The 16,880-nt window shown below is 39.8% G+C and overlaps 2 protein-coding genes across 2 annotated transcripts in view; both read left to right on the top strand.

Moving 5' to 3' along the window:
* rgs12a (regulator of G protein signaling 12a) overlaps window positions 1–3,396 on the top strand; it is a 39,680-nt gene extending 36,284 nt beyond the window's left edge. Inside the window, 1 exon segment of the mRNA XM_008321527.3 lies at window positions 937–3,396. Within this exon segment, the coding sequence (XP_008319749.1) occupies window positions 937–1,223 (287 nt within the window). The 3' untranslated portion in view covers window positions 1,224–3,396.
* A 736-nt stretch (window positions 3,397–4,132) lies between these two features.
* Window positions 4,133–16,880, top strand: part of hgfac (HGF activator) — a gene marked incomplete at its 5' end in the record, with an annotated part of 13,297 nt that continues 549 nt past the window's right edge. Inside the window, 13 exons of the mRNA XM_008321538.3 lie at window positions 4,133–4,450; window positions 4,550–4,613; window positions 6,159–6,252; window positions 8,415–8,488; window positions 8,578–8,697; window positions 9,460–9,591; window positions 10,628–10,738; window positions 11,922–12,096; window positions 12,600–12,697; window positions 13,571–13,817; window positions 14,550–14,689; window positions 15,000–15,140; window positions 15,907–16,049. Coding sequence (XP_008319760.3) covers window positions 4,133–4,450; window positions 4,550–4,613; window positions 6,159–6,252; window positions 8,415–8,488; window positions 8,578–8,697; window positions 9,460–9,591; window positions 10,628–10,738; window positions 11,922–12,096; window positions 12,600–12,697; window positions 13,571–13,817; window positions 14,550–14,689; window positions 15,000–15,140; window positions 15,907–16,049 — 1,857 coding nt within the window. The remainder of the gene's footprint in view (window positions 4,451–4,549; window positions 4,614–6,158; window positions 6,253–8,414; window positions 8,489–8,577; window positions 8,698–9,459; window positions 9,592–10,627; window positions 10,739–11,921; window positions 12,097–12,599; window positions 12,698–13,570; window positions 13,818–14,549; window positions 14,690–14,999; window positions 15,141–15,906; window positions 16,050–16,880) is intronic.

A 16,880-nucleotide genomic window follows, 5' to 3' on the forward strand; every position in this document is an offset into this window, starting at 1 on the left:
CTCGAGTTGGTTGTAAAGGTCTGTGATCAGATGTGAGTGAGGTCAGCTGTCGACTCTCACACTGTGTTTACACATGTACTGGACACATCCAGTGTAGTCGGTGGAGTCGGTGTGTTAAAGAGCTACATCTGAGTCTCTCAGGGCCTCTGTGTTTAGAGTGTGTGGGGCCAAAGGGCTCAAATGACGAGGAGAGGGTTGTATTACTCATCATAAATAATACTGCCTGACAAATATATTTCCATGATGATGGAGGAACGTAAGTGGCATACAGGGTGTTCTCTAAACTTTATGAGTTGTGGGCCATGCTCTTCTGATGATGTCATGCTGTGTAATGACGTAACGAGTGTTTGGTAAATGTACCACGCATGGCAGTAGACAGCTGATTACATCCAGATGTATTTATTGTGATGTTCTTTCCTGTGGAACTGTGATGTCATGCTCTCTGGATTATACAACTGCACTGTAACATGGTGGTCATTCAAGTGATGCACAAATATAGGATGTCGTGATTTTTATAATTTGAGTTATTTACTGTAGAAAGGTGCAACAAAACTTAGTTAAAAATAGATGATAGATAAAAATAGTTGAAAGTTGACAATAGCTATATAAATTGCTAAGACTGTATGTTAGTGCACTTGGTGCATTTTTTGCATTAGTAATTTTAAGGGAAACCATTGCTTGGATCTCTGTTACACTCCATGTTTGATCAACTTAATTAAAACACTCACACAAATAATACAATTGACTCAAAGGGGCATCAGAGTAAACAGTAAATCTATCACAACTCATTTTAGTTCACACACAGGATCTAGTGCCTTGCACAATAAGACACTTAGCGTCATGTAGAGTAGGTTAGCGTGGTGAAGGAAGTCATTAAAGGCAGCTGTAAATATTTTTCAATTCAACCAATGTCCAATCTCTTTATTCTGTTTGCAGAGAAACCAAAAGATATCACACCTATGGCTCAAACCCTGGGGGACAGACCTGAAGCAGCATCGACCGCTCAGGAGGTGATGGATGTGGAGGGAGTTCACTTGGAGGAGAGAACCCAGGAAACATCCCAGCAGGAGGAGCCGGAGCTCAGCCTGAGCTTCCAGGGCTACGTTGCTGAGCTGCGTCAGTGTCAGACTAAGATGAGGACGGTCCAGCTGCCACCCACTGGCCGCAACCCGCCGGAGGGCAATGACTGCAAGACGGAACTTTACAAGGCCACAATTGTCTGAAAAGGAACGCCCCCAACCCTCTCCCTCCGTTCCCTCACTACTGCACTTTTTCCTCCTGAGGCACTGTCTCTGAAGGATCATGGGACAAACTGATGGGCTGCATGTAGAGGAGCTGTAAATGACCACTCCCTAGTGTCCCTAATGATATGGTGATGGATGTTGTACTGTGTGTTTCTCATGAATTATTGATGTGCCCTCGTTGGTTTTTAGTAATGCTTGTTATTTTTTTGGGACAGTGATTTTGTTTTGATATTGTATAGTTTATTAATTAAGCGCAAAGCAGATCGATTGTGAGATGCAGCCAACAGAGGACGATCACAGAAGAAGAAGTCAGAGTCCTAGTTTTTAGCCCATGTTCTGACGAAGTTTACGTCAATCAATTAGTTAGACGTTAAAAGAAGCCGCTCCTCGTTAAGGAGTGTCAAAAGAGTTAAAATATAGGGAAGAAATGTGCAAAATGTTTGGTAAAAGAATAGTTCATTAGAAGGTTCAAAGTAAAAGTCTTGATTTGTTGGAATGACGCGTGCTCTGCCAGAGAGTGGTAAACAGCTAAGATCTTTGTTTGGAGCTAAGATTTTGTGGTGATTACATGGAGGAAAAGCTACATTTCCCTGGACATGCAGTGGTTTCCTGTTTAAATCTCCTTCCTATGTTCTACAGATAATACATGGCAGTAACTTTATTGTCTGTACTGTCCTCTGCTGTGGTTTTGAGGTTGTTCTAATGTTAACTGATTAAAACCTTTGATGGCTCCGAGACTTTCAGTGTCCTTTTTGTTTCGTTTCCCTCACTTACAGTTTCTGATCCAAAACCTGCAGCATTAAATAATTAAAATCTTTTCTTTTTTTTTGCAGACTTCCTGTTCAACATGTTCCAGCAGCCGTGGAGGAGGTAAAGGAGGCCGGCTGACGACAAGATCTGTTTATTTCCAAGTCTTTCGGTAGTACAAATCATGTGCAGGTCTCCAAACAAATCCTGTAGAGTTTACAATAGCAACAATACTTTGTTGCCAGGAAGAAATACTGCTCTGTTATATTTAAAAAAAGTACTTTTTACACCTTTTCTATTTAACCTTTCAGTGGCGGTGACGATGGCAACAGTGCCCCCTCAGATCATGTAAGTTTGAGACTCCTGCTATAGAGTAAAACTTTCAGTAGTCAAATAATAAATACAATTAGACAAAATAAAGGGCTATGGTTATCAGTCCTTGATGCTACAGTGTGTAATTTGAACAGGCCAATGAGGAGGAAGGCTAAGACACGTATATGTATGAGGATGAGTAGGGGCTTCATGTGACTGTATATATTGTTAGCCTCGTAGACTGAGTCATATGTTTGGCAGTTTGCCCTATCGGGCCAACTGCACTCTCCAAATGCTGCTGATTCACTCCTACTTGTAGACACTTGTCCTGGTTCTGGTTGGATTAACTGTTAAAGTTTAAATACTTTTTTTCCCCCTTTTTGTCTGAAAACGCTTAAACAGGACAAGTGTAATTGAATTGCATTGAAAGTATGAGGACAGCTGTGTCCTGCTGGACCTTAAGGCATCTTAAATGACCTTTTTGGCATTTTTTTTTTTGCAAAGACAATGATTACCATGTAGTTGTCTCAGTGGAACAGTTTCCTCTGTGCAAACACATCAAACAGACTGACCTGGAGAATGTTTATCCACATGGACGTGGTCCAGCCTGATCTCTGCCTTTCTGCCTCAGCATCTGGACACAGATATAATTCCAGCTGGTGAAAATTAGAGGTGTAGATTACGAGTGTGGGGAGTTTGTCATGACACAGCATGTCACAGCTGGAATGCAGTCGGATTCTAAAGGGTAAGCCGGGCTGAATCAATTTTCAAATCTACTTAAATTAGTGAATTGGTATTTTATAACTTTAAATTCCCTTCAGATTTTAGATCAGCCGTCAAACTGGATTTTTCCTTTTGCTTCTTGAAGACATTCAGGATCACTGTTTTAAACTCCCAGCTGCTTCCACGTGCATTACCTGGGAAGAGCAGGAACACCTGGTTACTTTAATGCAGTGGTTCTAAGTTATTTTCTGTCATGCCCCCCCCTTGGGGACAGAAATGTTTTCACGCCCTCCCCTCCGACCCCCACCCTCTCAAATTGAAATACTATACAGATGTATATTTTTATCTGTACAAACCACTGTATGAGTTGCAGTGGTACACTTATGTCCAGTGTGCCGTATTCCATTGGAAGCCCCTCACGCCCCCCGCCTGGCACCTCACTGTGCCTAAAAAAAATCGTTAGACTTACTTTTATTGTCCACTCACTTTTTCTTCTATCAATTTGAAGTCTTGGCTGAACCTCCTAATCCCAAAACTGTGATCCTGCTTCAAACTATAGGATTTGAATGCACTACTCCACCCTACTGGGTATATTTCATCTCGTGGACAAGTTCCGATATCAAGCAAACTGTTACCCACTGACAATCACACTCGTAAATCACACGTTTTTTTTTCTTTTTAAGCAAACATTGATATAAAATAAATATTAAGTACTAAAATAATACTTTAGGACTTCAACTCATGTGCCCCATTGTTACAGTTCTAGAGGGTCTTAAATAAATACTGCAAATATTTACCTAGTTTCCCGCGGTTCACGCGTACATGTGGTTATAGTTTATTCAATTAACCCGGTGGTGGGGGTGGGAGGGGGTTACCGACCTGGACCAATCTAGTTCAAGTCAATTAGACGACTCAGAGCAAAGTGCTAACGTTAGTGTGTTCTGGGGAAGAAGTTTCTAGAACATTCATAGTCATTAGATTTACAGTTGGAGTTCGTTGGTGTTGACTCGGAGCAGGGGTTGGATATATCTGGTGTACCTCTACTTCGGGAAAGTTTTTTTCCTCCCACTTCCCTTCTTTTCTCCGTCATTACCTTGCCATGTTAAAACCGTGGGCGTCCTCCGGAGCTGGGAAACACCAGCCAACCATCCAGCAGCGTTAAAGGATGCCTCAGAGACGGAGCCAAGCCTAATGACGCAGCGCCTTTACTCAATACTGCTGAACATTGTCAGGGACAGGATAATACTCGCAGGGTTTCCAACTTCTCCTATGACCAAGTGCGGACTGAAACGGCAGGAACTGACAGATATAACGTGACAGTGGCCCAAACAATAAGACCTTCAGCAGAGGAACGACGGACGCAGACTTGGAGCATGACATTCCTACTTTTACTTTTTCTACCTTGTGTCTTCGGTGCAAGGACGGTAAGTTTTTGTGCCTTTCTTTTTTCTTTTTTTTTTACAGAATACCCGCGAAAAATCTGTAGAAACCAAATGACTCAACTATATTCCATGCTTTTTCAGCGCATGTATTTCCCGGGAAATGGAACAGCCACATCCACAGAGCCGTCCTGGGAAAGTCGTAAAGGTGCGTTGTCATTTTTATTTTTATTTTTTTAAGTTTCAAGGATAAACATGAGATGATGCAGATTAAAGGTAGTGGTAAATTTTTCAAAGACTTTTTGTTGTTGTATTTTTGTTTTCAGACAGAGCAAAAGTTGGTTGTGTTTTATATTTAAAAATGTTATATTTATATAATTTATATTTAAAATGGCAGGAATTTAAATGTGCTACCTGTTAATGGCAATACCCAGGTGTATGAAGAGATAAACTGACCAAATATAGGTTAAATGAATATTTCTTTGATTTGTCTTTGTGTTCTGGAATAGATATTTGTATCCATATATGCCATGTCATATATGGCATATATATGTCATTCTTAAGGTGTTTGTCACAAAGTAATTAGTATTAATTGTGGCATAGTGGTGAGATTAAACTTGTTACCCAAGGGTTGCGGGTGAAGTACAACACCTTTAGGCAGCACAGGTCGTGTGGTTTCGGGCTTGTTGTTGAGCCTGTGCGTGAGAGTGACTGTGAGATGAGTGTTGCAGTGAGAGACTGCTCACCTTCCAGCAGAAGGTTCAGGGTTTGATGCAACCAGTTCCTAAATCACTGCTATATTTGGGCGCGAATTAGTTGATATAAAAAAATAGTCAAATCAATTTTTATTTAAATAATTTTTTTGCCATCACACTTGGCAGATAAAAATCTACAACTAATCATGTGTCCTTTTGTTTTCTTAAATGTTTGTATTTTCAGGGAAAGTGTACGTAATTATTATTTCATTAATTTATTCAGACAAATGTGTCCATCAGTCGTTGCCTTCTTCCATCAATGCATCTGTAATTATTTCTGCTGGTACATGTTGTTGTTGCTTTGTCATTTCCAACTGCAGTACTTCAATATTTAGGGCTTTTGCCCTGGATTGATGCTGTGCTGTTTGCCTCTATAATATATAATGTCTGCATATGCTGACCGACCATAACTATTTTTTAATAATTTCAGGAACCAAGGATTATAAAAAAAATAGAGTAATTTAAAGCAGAAATTTTCTTCTTGTGCTTCAGGTTATCTGTAAACTTTTTTTTTATGGCCTTGCCCTATCGCACTTGAGAGATTTAATATTTCCAATAAATCATCCTTTAATCCAACATTTGCACGATAATGATCTGGGGCGTTTTCAAAATCTTAGAAATGCCAAACAGTTGTGACATGTAACATTGTTCTATGGTTGCTGTTTTCTTTACCTGCACTCTTTCTCATCTGTGTCTATTTTTTTAATTTTGTCGTTTGACTATAAATAATACAGCATGAATCACTTTGGTCAACCTTTGGTAGGTGCTAAGAGGGCTCTATACATTTGTTTTTGTTCGACTACTGCCAGGTATTTAGTGTCAGTAGTTTTCCAGCCATTGTTTAATTATCAAAATTGTTTAGAATTATGTTGGGTGTTTTTCCTAGACCTTACAATGTCATCAAATGAGTGACCAGCAAAACCAAAAACATTTAACTAAGCAGACTTTGTGCAGCAGAACACAACCAATTACTCACAGTTTGTCTTGGTTCCTGCCAGTTATGACGACAATGGGCAAAGAATGTAAATTCCCATTTCGTCAGGGGGGAAGACTTCACCATCACTGCATCACCATTCTGTCTTCAAGGCCATGGTAAGTCACTCTGCCTCATTTGGATCTCAGCTTACGCAAACTAATCCAGTGTGTATGTCATCATCCAGAGTTGCCACACACAAACGCACGCGAAGAGACGACTCAGCACTTTGTAACTTCTGCTTGGTCATATATGCTTCGGTTCAGACCCGCAGGGATAAAAAAGCAGAAACGGTTATTTTCCATCACATTGTAGTTGAGAACGTGACACTAATACAGTGTTTAACAACAGTGTGTAGTCATTCTTAATTACAGCTCGCAGTAATGAGGGATTTGTGCAACTGTGTCATCTGGGAAGGTAATGCAGTACTCTAATGAGGTAACACTCTTTGTGCTGGATTGTGACTTGGTGTCATAGCAACGGGAAGAAATTGTTAGAAAAAGAAAAGAAAAAGAAAGAAAAACGATTAAAAAAAGGATATAAAAATGTATATAGAAACTGATGACGCTTGAACGTCATTCAAGCTCAAAAAAGTTGCTTACAACCAAACTCCATGAATAACATGACCTGGATGAATGAGAATCTTAACACATATATATATATATTACATTAGGGGTGCAATGATACACAAAATGTATGATTTGGTTTAGTTTTTAGGTGTCACAGTTTGATATTTTTTAGTAAGAGAAATGTCCATGCCTTTTCTATTTTAATTACCAACATTTGTTTCAAGTAAACAGTAGGTTTTTAATTTAAATTAAATATATCTGGTGCAGCTACGCCTCATTTCCTGCTGTGCATACTTACAAATAAAAAAAAAACCTTTGGCATACTATCTGGAGACCTTAAAGAATCTTTCCACGCAGCAGTCTCAACTTTTATTTTGTTACTGCGTACTGCGGTTGTGTTCCTGTCATTTAGTTATGAAACACACTCTGCTGTGAATGAAGCTTAGTGGATCTGTGACCGACAATGCATTGTCAGAAGTTGATAGAATATAAATATAAAATGGTGTATTGCTAGATAGAAAAGTCTGATGCTTTACTGAAGGCCTTTGCAATCGTCATTCTTTAGATATGACACTGGTAGGGTGGGTGCCAAGTTGCAAGTTGGAGCAATGTATACAATTACACCGTATGAGGCGTAGCCTCTCTGGTCCACCTACACATCAGAGACACTGGACCCTGAATATTTGTGTGATGTGTTCATGAATATAATGTTGAAACAAGTTGCTATAACAAAGCAAACAGCTAAACATATAAACCCTTTTTTATTTTAAAAGAAGACCTGCAATTAAGATAATTAAGATAATTAAGTCACCCTGAAATGCATTTCTAGTTCACTATGAAAAGAGTCAGGTTTGCTCTCTGTCCCAGAAGAGCTCTGTCTTTTGGATTTTTTTTTTGCCTCTTTAAAAGTAATTATAAGCACTTTATAATTACTTTTTGATGAAATTGTGCTAGACAGATAAACGTGCCTCACCTGAGAAGAGAAGATCATCTAACTGCACAGTAGAGCCTACATAAAAATTGAACATTACAAACTGTAGTTGCAATGTAAAGCAACTGACGGGTGACCAGGTACATGGGAAAGATGCTGTGCCTCGTAGTATTAAGTTATTTAATGTTTACTTTTTTGTTACAATTAATGATGAGCTGGTTATAGATTTATAGGAAAGCGTGATGTGACATTTATTTGTTGCTGCTGCTCTTTGTCCACAAGTAGCATTTTGCTTTGTGACAAAACAAAGTTATTCTGATGTACATGCACTGCAGAACTATGTTTTTATTTAAATTATATTTGTCTTAGTTTCAATACCTTGATACATTTTTAAATTCAAGTTTTTAAATACCAGAGAACCCATCCTACTGGATCATAGTGAGTGACCAAATGGCAGGTATTAACCGTGATGTGGTGCCAAATTCTGGGTTCTGTCTTATTGTACCTTTTCCTCTAAATGGGATTGACTGGGAGAGACTGGGAGAAAGAAATGATTAATTTAATTATAATTTATAAGTAGTAACATGCTCCATTATAGACGTGAGACTGGGAGAAAGAAATGATTAATTTACTAATATAAATCTACAGATTAGCTAAATGTATTTCCTGTGGCTGCTTTATGTAATCTGACTCTGAATCTCACCCTATAATCTAAAAAGTACCAAACAGTTTATTGTCAAGCTTTGATTGTTTTTGTCATTGTCCTCCCTCCCCCCACCAGGTGCTCTCTCACTTCTAACTTTGACCGTGATGGTCTGTATGGATACTGTAAACTAGATGGAAACCAACTGAATAGTAAGTGTAATAATCAAGTGCATATAAATTCATGTTGTGTTGTCACGGGGACTGACTCTAACTCTAACTTTTGTCCCTGACGTGCAAAGTAACTGACTCATGTCAAGTGAACCGCTGTCAGAACGGAGGCGTCTGCATGTTGGTTCCACACAGACAGACGTCTATGTGCTCCTGTACAGACGGCTTCTCTGGACCACACTGTGAACAGAGTAGGTGAATTTTATCTTGATAAATGTAACACCTGCAGTGTTACAGTACCACGATGGTTCTCTGTTAACAGCTGGTCCAGTATCAGAGACACCACTGTTTAACATGGTATCTATACCATCGCTTTGATTTATCATCTTATTTTATTTGACTTAACCATATACATACCTGTAATAATGGAGCTTAATAATTTAATTTCAAATGTTATTCTCATATTCTTCTTCTGTTTTGCTAAATATTATAAGGCTCCACAAACTTTGGATTGAACTCACTGTTGTGTATTGACTTAAATATAAGAAGTAGAGGTTTTTTTCCTCCTCCCCAAACTGGTCTTAGAACTGGTCTTTTTGACTTTGCCCTTCTATGTGTTTCAAACGTTCATTTCATACGGCCCACTTGTAAAGAACGAAGAAGAAGAATGTGTGACTGATTTTCCAAATTGAATACTGTTATGGACAAAAAGTCAATTTCATGCTCCACTAATTTATTTTGGGGGGGTAATGTAATTCAAACTCTATCTCAGACCATGTTAAAATGAACATGATGAGTCATGTGCTCTGTAAATTTCAACTCTAACTGAAGCAGGTTGAATTCATTGGCACCAAAAACAAACATTAGGAACTTCTGTCTACACACGAGTTCATGCTGAATGTGTCTGGCAAAACTCATCCATCACAGATATCTACTCACCGCTCCACTGAGCTTCTTCTCACATTACACATTCTGTCTCCCTTTTATGTTTTTTTTTTGTGTGGCGCTGTCAGGAAGGTGCTATGAAACCCTACACCAGCGCTATTATGACACCGGAGCGTCTTGGGGACGAATTCACCTCCGTAATGTGGAACAGTGCACATGTGTGGCGGGGGAAATCAGTTGTGAAAGAGTCCGCTACACAAGTAAGGCGCCACCTCTTTTTCTTTGGCCCTGACTGCGTCTGCCGCCAGGCTTTTGTGCTGCACTTTAATAGCCAGTTGAACAGAGGAGGAGGGAATTATTTTGTACTTAACTCTCCATGCATGTGAAGGCAGCACCTTAATCAAAAACAAAAGCTAACGAGGGGTAGAAGTTGACAGTTTCATATCTGTGCAGAACATGAACGATGGATCAGGGCCACCCTCTGATACTAACTCAGTAGTATTTAGAGTCACACTGTGCCATGGGGGATTATGACTCACTGTGACTCAGTGATGGCATTTTAGGACACGCCCCATGGGTCCATACGCTTTTATCTTCAGTGGCATAAAGAGGCGAGACTTTTTTTCTCACAATGATTGTGGCTCACCTTACAGAAGTCATTGACAAAAAATCCAAGCCTACATCCTCTCAATGTTGAGTATTTGTTTTTAACCGCACTATAGACAACAATGACTAAAATTAGCTGGTAATGGATTGGAAAAAACATTTGATGAGCAATTTTGTGTGTTGCAAAAAATGTCATGCCCTGACATGAGCGTGAGCTTTGGTGATCTCCGTCTTCTTGGCATCTCTCACAAATGTGAGCAACAAAACACTGACATAGTCAGTTTAAGTGAAAAAAGTAAAGTGTTTCAATGAAGTCATTAGATCTGTTGTGTCGATGTTTACATTCGGGGGTCACTTTTTACCTTTGGTGATTATAGAGAGGGAACAGCCTTGATTGCTGCTGCAAACAAACAGTACAATACAATACAAAGTAGTAGAAGAATAGTAGAAGAGACAAGAATAAAGGAAAATAAACTTTATAGATGGATGACTTTAATTTTGGTCGCTCCCTTCAGCAGCTGTCACTGCTGTTTCACCAATGATCTTCATATCCTTCACTACGTCCCACTATGTCATCTCCAAACCATCTCAACTGAGTTTCTAGTTCCATCTCAAACTACCTACATTTAAACAAAAACACATATATATCAAATGAAACGTCTTGCCTAATATGACATCTAATGTTTGCAGTGTGTCGGAGCAACACCTGTCACAATGGTGGGACCTGTCGACTGATCACAAGCACAGGGAAGGAAGTGTGTAACTGCAGACATGGCTTCAGCGGCTCTGACTGTGGCCTTGGTGAGTAGAAGGCTGGAGGTCTGAGGTCTGGCTCCTTCAGAATTGAATCAAGTTTAACGGCATCAACAGGAATTTTTAAAAAGAATGGACAGTGAAACGGGTCATGTGTTAGGTTTGATTCTGGGTCTCAAACTTAAAGGAGCTGGGAGCTTCTGCTGCAGCCGTAAGACCATAGGAGGGCAGTTTTCATATTTAATATTCAATTAAAAAAATCCCCAGATATTTTAGAATAAATGGTTTGATATAACTACTGTGTTATATTACCACATAAACAGATACATTTACCTCATTCGTAAACCACCAACTGAAGCGTTTTGATATCCGAAAAAAAAAGTGTGAAATCTACACATGGGCAGAAAGTGACCCAGGGGCTGGGAGTTTGACACCACTGGTTTTGACTGAAAGTTGGTGAAAATAAAATATAAAGCTGCAAATTCTAAGTGTCCTGATTCATGATAAGCAGTAAAATGCTGTCTGTTGAGAGGACAGAAGGCTCCTTAGAAGACAGGTTCCCTAAGACAAGTTTCTTGTACCATCCCATTAAAAACAAATGTGTCTACCTTTAATGCCTTCTCTACCAACCTTCTCTTTCTCTACCTTTTTCATTTCTTTTTTTAAAATACATTTTGCAATTTCATTGCCTTAAATGTACATTTAAGAAAACGGTTTTGTCTACACCACCACAAAAAATACAGGTCTGAGTCACTTCAACCACATTTTAGCATAAGGTAATGGGACCTCGTCACAGCGCCTAATGGATGTCATTATTATAGAGATACAGTGGGAAGAGATTTCATGTCTTAAATGGCTGCAGAGCTCCATGCGTCACCAGAGCAGCTGTAACTCAGAAATATAAACAGTCATGTACTCTCCCGGTCCCAGTTTCTTTTTTTCTTTTTAACTTCAGGTGCTACGTGTGTGGTCATGCATGTGGGTGTGAGAAAATTGATTAATTTTATGGCAGCAGGTGCAAACATGAGCAGTCAGTGCAGTCAGTCTTTAACTGTTGGTGCAAACAAAGTGGTTTCTTAGGGATGTTTTTTTTAAACTTGTGTCAGGAGATCTGTCATCTGCCAGATAGTCATCTGTGGCCGGAAGTAATTTGCTTTCATTCATGGTGTTTACACACCTTTGCTGCACAGGGGCATGGATACACTGAGTGTGTGTTTGTGTGTGTTTGCAGAGCCTGAGGCGAAATGCTACAACGGCCGGGGGAAGAGTTATCGAGGGCTGGCCAGCACCACGGTGTCTGGAGCCCGGTGTTTGCCGTGGAACTCAGAGCTGATGCACAATGAGCTTCATGTGGGCACCCTGGTTGCATCATCGCTCAGGGGCCTTGGCGAGCATGCTTTCTGCAGGTGTGTTGAGGCATCCTGTTATTTATCTGCCACCCGTCCTCCCCAGCTATAGGATATAAGTACAGCAGCATCAAAACAAATAGTTTACTTTGAAGTATGGCACAAATGGTAATTATGGCTAATCTACAAAGACAGATTCTCCCGTACTTTCCCTTCAGACATTATAATTTATAGCTGATGAATGTTACTTTATTGCCTCTACTTATGTTATTTGTGGCCCTCTGTGGTGCTTCTCACTTCCATTGGTGAGCCATAACATTTAATCTACTCTGAGGCAATATAACACTGGAAACTTTCCAAGATTATTTAGAGTGACTTTAAATAACAGTCAAAACAAATGACCCAAGAGCAGCAAAGCTATGGAAAATGAGGGTTAAAAGAATTAAAATAAAACAAAAAATAGTGTAAAAATACTACACAATACACCTGGTCTCCATAAGAATGCACTTGGTCAGAGGCCATGTCCTGACTTGCTGATAAAGTCCTCATCATTGTGTGTGCAGGAACCCAGATGGAGACAAGGCACCGTGGTGCTACACACTTAGTAACGACGCCATCTCCTGGGAATACTGTGACGTTCCCCCCTGTGTGATGTCTGTGTGTAAGTAGAGGAATTCAACTATTTGAACATTTTTAGTTTGAAGTTGTGACTTTACACTAGCCACTAGATAGATAGGACCCCCCGCTCTACACACGTACACACACACACACACACACACATATATAGCATACACACACATATATATACGATATATATGTGTGTGTGTGAAAGAGTCAGTGTATATATTGAAGATTGAATGTATTTATGTGGTTATGTTTGTATATGTGTACATACATTTACATCAATGTGTTCTTACAGAGGAGAATAACCTTTATTGAGCATGTGGTTCCTCTGGGAATCGAACCAAGGCATCAAGCTCTCTGCTTCTGAGCCAGGCCTGCTAACTGCTACACTATGGAACCACCGTACTGTACATGCATACAGTATGTACATATACAAATGGATATATTTGTGTATGTGGAACTGCAGTTGTCATTGTATTGTCAAAGTGTCATTCTCTCCTTTGACATAGTAGTAGTATTTTCTCCTGTATCTGTAATTGCAAAACCAATGGCCAGTGGTCAGACTAAACCTGAGGAACCTTCACACTCATCTTCTCATTGGCTTCTTTTGACGTTATGCTGTTGGTCCTATAGATTACTTGTAAGATTGACATTTCCCATCCAGTGCTCTTCCCTGCGTTTTTATTTTAACAGAAGAGCTTGCTTACTTCTTACAGGGGGATTACAGCCAGCACTGAAATCCAAAGTATTCAGGAGAGGTATTCTGTAGGAACTATGCAAGCAAAATGGTAGTATAGGATTGCAGTAACATTTGCTTGAAGAGTGTAGTAGTAGTTCTTATATTATCTAATACAGGTTCGTAGTAGCCTTTAGTCGTATTTATTCACATTGACATATTACTTTCCTGCAGCTTCCTCTCGAAGGGTGGTAACGTTTCACAAACCCAACCCCACAAAACCAACCAAAAAGCCCGTGTGTGGGAAAAAGCACAAGAAGAGGTTATCCATAGCTAGGGGTCGGATATTAGGAGGGACGTCGGCTCTGCCGGGGACCCACCCATGGATAGCAGCAATTTACATTGGGAAGTCAGACTTCTGTGCTGGAACCCTCATCTCTTCCTGCTGGATCATCTCTGCAGCTCACTGCTTCTTTCGCAAGTATGTCGCCACATCCGCTGAAGCCACAGTTGTGCCACAATGTTTTATAATCCTAATAATGTTAATTAGAAATGTCATTACTGCCACTGAAGGATTTTGTTTTTGCCACAGCCGTCTGTGCGGATGAATTCAAACTTCTCAGAAAGTATCAAGTCTCTGCTCTGTTTCCCTGCTGCTATAACTGAGCAGGTCACAATTCAAAGGAACGTCATGCAAAGACTTTGACCTCATCGGCTTCACAACTTCATGAACACGTGCTATATTTAGACCTGCCCGCAGTTCGAGGAAAACCTAAAAAAATCCTGGTGTCGCAGATGCTGTTTACATTCAAATGCACACGTTTGACCCTGATGTCATGTAACATCTGTTCTGCATGGTGGAGATGAAAGAACTGAGGTTAAACTGATAACTTTTACATCTTTGAAGAGCTGTTTTGAGCAGAAGTGAACCAGTTTGTCATCATTTTAGTCCTGTCCTCTAACACCAGGTCATGTTACAGTGTTGTAAGACTAATAGATTAATTTCATGGCAGTGGACCTGTTTACTCTTTTTTCTATTTTTGGCTATGGTGGAACAGATTATAGCTGGTAATAGATGTCAGAGAATTTGAGGATTAAAGATCTGCAGACAGTTCTTAGAAATGGAGCCAGCGGTTGTTTGAGATAAGGCTGCTCTGAGGACCAGTATTTGACAGATGTCCAGAATAGATAAAAAAACATGTTGTCTTTTCAGCCCTCTGAGGTCTCAGATCCGTGTGGTTCTGGGCCAGCACCATTTCAATGTAACCAGTCCAAACACCCGATCGTTCGAGGTGGAGGAGTACATCTTTCCAAAGAAGTTTTCGGCATTCAATCCCACGCTGCACGACATTGGTATGAAGACATTTTTGCACACACACACACACGTGCAAGTGACTCATGAACAAGCAAAAACACACATTTACAGTATACCCCAGTCTGTGTGCACAGCTGTGAGTCCATGAACAGCTGTGTTTCTTTGCACCTCCACCTACCCCCACACCTACACAGCCATGCAGTTTGTTGTAGGATTTTCATTGAGCAGCAGAATGTCTGTCATAACTTAGTCTGTCAAAAGAACTTACTAGTTAATTTGAAAAAATAATCAGACTAAATATTTGAACACATGGGGAGAATGTCATAACTCAGGATATTTTCTTTCCAGTTCTGATCCGACTAAAGAAGCAGGACGGTCGCTGTGTGAGGAGAACGCCCTTCATTCAGCCCATCTGTCTGCCAGACAAAAGCACGACTTTCCCCGACAACTACTGCTGCACCATCAGTGGCTGGGGACACAAACATGAGAGTGAGTGATGGAGACACTTGGAACTATGGGACCGTCCTGTTTGTCTGATTGGTGACAAACCGTTTGACAGCAGTTGGCAAATGCAGAAGATGTTTTAGTTTACCTTATTTGAGCAAGAGACGACTTTTGCCATAGGGTACTTAGGTGGTCGCCCATGGGGCCATCTACTGGAAGAGGCACAGTTACAGGCCCATTAAAAATTGTGAAAAAAAAAAAAAATGTATATAAAGCCCCAACATTTTCTTCATGCCTTGTGTTTAGAATAAAAACAATTACAAAAAAAAAAAAAACTTATGTTGCTTAAATGTTAGCACTTTGTTATTATTCAAGTGTTTACTGTAGTCATGAACCTGAACAGGTACTGGTTTTAGTTATTATATTAGTTGTTTAACATTATTTGCTATATCCTATTGGCTCTCTTTAATGTTATTAGGTTTGTATTGTATTTGTGTTAATAGTATGATCAGTGAAAAAGAAGTTTTTTAACATGCTGAATCTCCTAAACAAATTTCCACTTACTAATGACTTTACATTTACTGTTAAATCATAAACAACAACTCATACAGTCACTGAACGTGAAGCATTGTTTTATAGTGTTGACTTTAAACAACTATTTTTATTTTTTTGGCAGGGTGGTTTCTAATATGGACCTGTATTTTTAATAACTGTTTAAAAACCATCTGCACTGACAGCTTAAAAACCAAACACGGTCTTTGCTGAACAGGTTGCTGAATCAGTCAAGACTTTTCTTTGTTCTACATGACAGCGGCTCCAGGATACTCCAGTCTACAGGAGGGCAACATCAGACTTATTTCCCGCGACTTCTGTAAGAGGCCTGGGGTGTACGGCAACCACGTGACCTCTGACATGTTGTGTGCGGGTCTTGATGGCTGTGTGGACGCGTGTCAGGTAAGGAGTCACTCTACTGCTACTGTGTGTACTGCAGAAAAAGAACTGTTGTTCTTCTGGTGAAGCAGCTAAACCAAAACACTTGTAGTGTAATTAAATCCAATCATACATTTTAAGTGTAATTGTGCAAGGAATAGGAAGGCTCTCAAAGTGTTACACCACTGAAAGACCTGCTATATGTCACCCACTTTACTGTTTGAATAATGACTGTTAGGTATTACATGTTTTTTGCTATTTATTTAGTAGCTAATCATGTAATAAACGTTGTACAGCAAGTTTTGCCTAAATCTTTGCTCAGAGATGAAGCAAATAAAGTCATAAGACCAATTAAATAATACTCAATATATAATAAAAAAATGTATAGGAGAATAAGCAAAAAGCTTTTGATGAAATTTTCAGTGGTTAACAATCTTTTAAGAAAGTTTTATTGAAAATGTCCAAATAATGGCTTATTTTGTTTTCCACCTGTGTGATGTCTTTGGTCACATTGAGCTCAGAAACACTTTACAACACAGGAAGCCACAAAATGATATGTTAAGGTGAATTGTTAAGGTTACAAACACAACCTTGACATCGGTCTGAAAACACCAAAAAGTGTTACTTTGTCCAGTTCATTTAGTGTTCGTCCAAACCTTATGACTGGTAGAAACAAAATAATAAGCAGAGGAGCTGAGTCTGAACACACACACTCTTGGTTCTCAGAGTGATAAATACACACCGGTGAGCAGCCGTGGGGATTCCCCTCTAAGTGATGTTCTGAAAGTTTGTTAATAAGTGTGTGTGTGTGGGGGGCGGGGGGGGAGGGGATGGGGGAACCACTGAACAGGCAGC

The sequence above is a fragment of the Cynoglossus semilaevis genome, chromosome 1, assembly GCF_000523025.1.
Source record: "Cynoglossus semilaevis isolate Cse_v1.0 chromosome 1, Cse_v1.0, whole genome shotgun sequence".
NCBI lineage: Eukaryota > Metazoa > Chordata > Actinopteri > Pleuronectiformes > Cynoglossidae > Cynoglossus > Cynoglossus semilaevis.